Genomic DNA, 2,243 nt, shown 5'->3' on the forward strand with positions numbered 1-2,243 from the left:
AGTTCATATATCATGTTTGGCCATTTCTTGTACATATATCATGTTTGACCATCTCTTGTACATATATCATGTTTGACCATCTCTTGTACATATATCATGTTTGGCCATTTATTTTACATATATCATGTTTGGCCATCTCTTTTACACATTTCATGTTTGACCATCTCTTGTACATATATCATGTTTGGCCATCACTTGTACATATATCATGTTTGGCCATCTTTGTACATATATCATGTTTGACCATCTCTTGTACATATATCATGTTTGGCCATCTCTTGTACATATATCATGTTTGGCCATCTCTTGTACATATATCATGTTCATCTCTTGTACAAATATCTTGTTATCATTAGGAGTTATATGTATTTTATCAAACTCTTCTTTTCAACTTGATGAAGAACTTTTCACTAGATGTAAACTTTAAACACAATGGTGGTAAAATGTGGTTCAAAATGGTCTGATATCGTATTTTATTTACTTCATAAATTGTCTAATGGAGAAGGGAAATAAGAAAATTAGTTCCCCATTAATAACTATCACCTCGTTTAACCCTCAGTGACTGTTACTTGTAAGTAAACCCTTTTAATACACATGAATTTTGATTATTCAAACATTAAACATTACATTAGCACCAAGAATAAACAGACCATGAAGATACGTTGGCTGAACGGTATACCAAACAAGCATCTTTGTGACGATAAGTTTCATGGCAAACAACTCACAATTTCAGAAATCGGCTGAAAAATGGAACGGTACAGGAATCGTATATTATTACCAAATGTAAATAATCAGTAAAAAACGCTTCGTTATATTTTGTGTATCTAACAGTTGGATTTCCTGATAAGAAAATTAACTCTTTCCATGAAATGTTACCCTGATAGCTACATTGTATGAAATCTAACGTATATGATTAAAGACAAACCATGTTTTGATACAGCTTTGAGATATTTTTGTCATGCAGGCATCTGGTCTACTGTCATGCATACTTGTTTCTGACTTGGTGACGTCAGGAATCGCGTCAGACTGGCTTGATAAGGTAGGTCACTACAAACCTGGCAGTCACGTGACAAAATCTCAAAAATATAAGATATACAATGTAGATAGCTTTTATTTCACCAATGATCGTCCCAGTATCTTTCGACGGTCTTCTACACCAGTAACATTTACAATGGCGTTCATAAAAGGCGAGGGATAAAAAGAAAAATAATTCATAATAAGTTTTAAAACAAGCAACAAGAGCGGTAAAACGGTAAGCGATACATAGATACTGGATGGTGTTTTTTTTATTCTTATAATTTGGATTTTTTTGTTCTATTTGGAATTAGAAATCATATTTCAAATTTCATTACTGCAGGAATATCAAAATACATTACTAATTTTAAGAAAATTGTAAAACGGAGTTTTGAAAAAAGGGAATTTTATGCTGACATGTTGTATAAAATGTGTCAACATATTGACAAATATAAACGTCATGAAGAATCAGATCAGTATGTTATAATTAAGAACAAGATGTGTATGCTATAATTTGCAATCCGAATGGTTTGTTATAATAAACAATCCTATTTGTAGGGTAAGTTTCGCACCGATTTGACACCCTTCACAATTTTGGTGACAAGATATGATCGATCACAGGTTAATCATATCAGTGCTTCCGATTATCGACAAATACTTTATGATCAATCACGTGTCAATCATATCCGTGCTTCCGGTTATCGACTAAAATATCATGATCGATCACAGGTCAATCATATTCGTGATTCCCGTTATCAACTAAACTTTTATGATCGATCACAGGTCAAGCATATTCGTGCTTCCGGTTATCGACTAAAACTGTATGATCGATCACAGGTCAATCATTTCCTTTCTTCCGGTTATCGATTAAAAGTTTATGATCGATCAAAGGTCAAGCATGACCGTTTATTCGGTTATCGACTTAAACTTGATTAAACTCTCAGTGGTCATGGTTGAGGTGAATTCAAGATTCAAGTTACGCAATGTGAAGATGTTATAACCTACTCGTATCATCTAGTTACATTATCTCTTTGTACAACGAGGAGGGTACAGGTATGGCCCTAGTTAGTACGAGGAGGCTACAGGTATGTCTCTGGTTAGGACGAGGAGGCTACAGGTATGTTTCTAGTTAGGACGAGGAGGCTACAGGTATGGTCCTAGCTAGTACGAGGAGGCTACAGGTATGTCTCTGGTTAGGACGAGGAGGCTACAGGTATGTTTCTAGTTCG

At 34.6% G+C, this 2,243-nt stretch overlaps 1 protein-coding gene across 1 annotated transcript in view; it reads left to right on the forward strand.

Moving 5' to 3' along the window:
• Positions 1–2,243, forward strand: part of LOC110449640 — a 126,908-nt gene that overhangs the window by 116,658 nt on the left and 8,007 nt on the right. Inside the window, exon 36 of the mRNA XM_021496625.1 lies at positions 965–1,039. Within this exon, the coding sequence (XP_021352300.1) occupies positions 965–1,039 (75 nt within the window). The remainder of the gene's footprint in view (positions 1–964; positions 1,040–2,243) is intronic.

Source organism: Mizuhopecten yessoensis, unplaced genomic scaffold (assembly GCF_002113885.1).
Source record: "Mizuhopecten yessoensis strain PY_sf001 unplaced genomic scaffold, ASM211388v2 scaffold4729, whole genome shotgun sequence".
Lineage (NCBI taxonomy): Eukaryota > Metazoa > Mollusca > Bivalvia > Pectinida > Pectinidae > Mizuhopecten > Mizuhopecten yessoensis.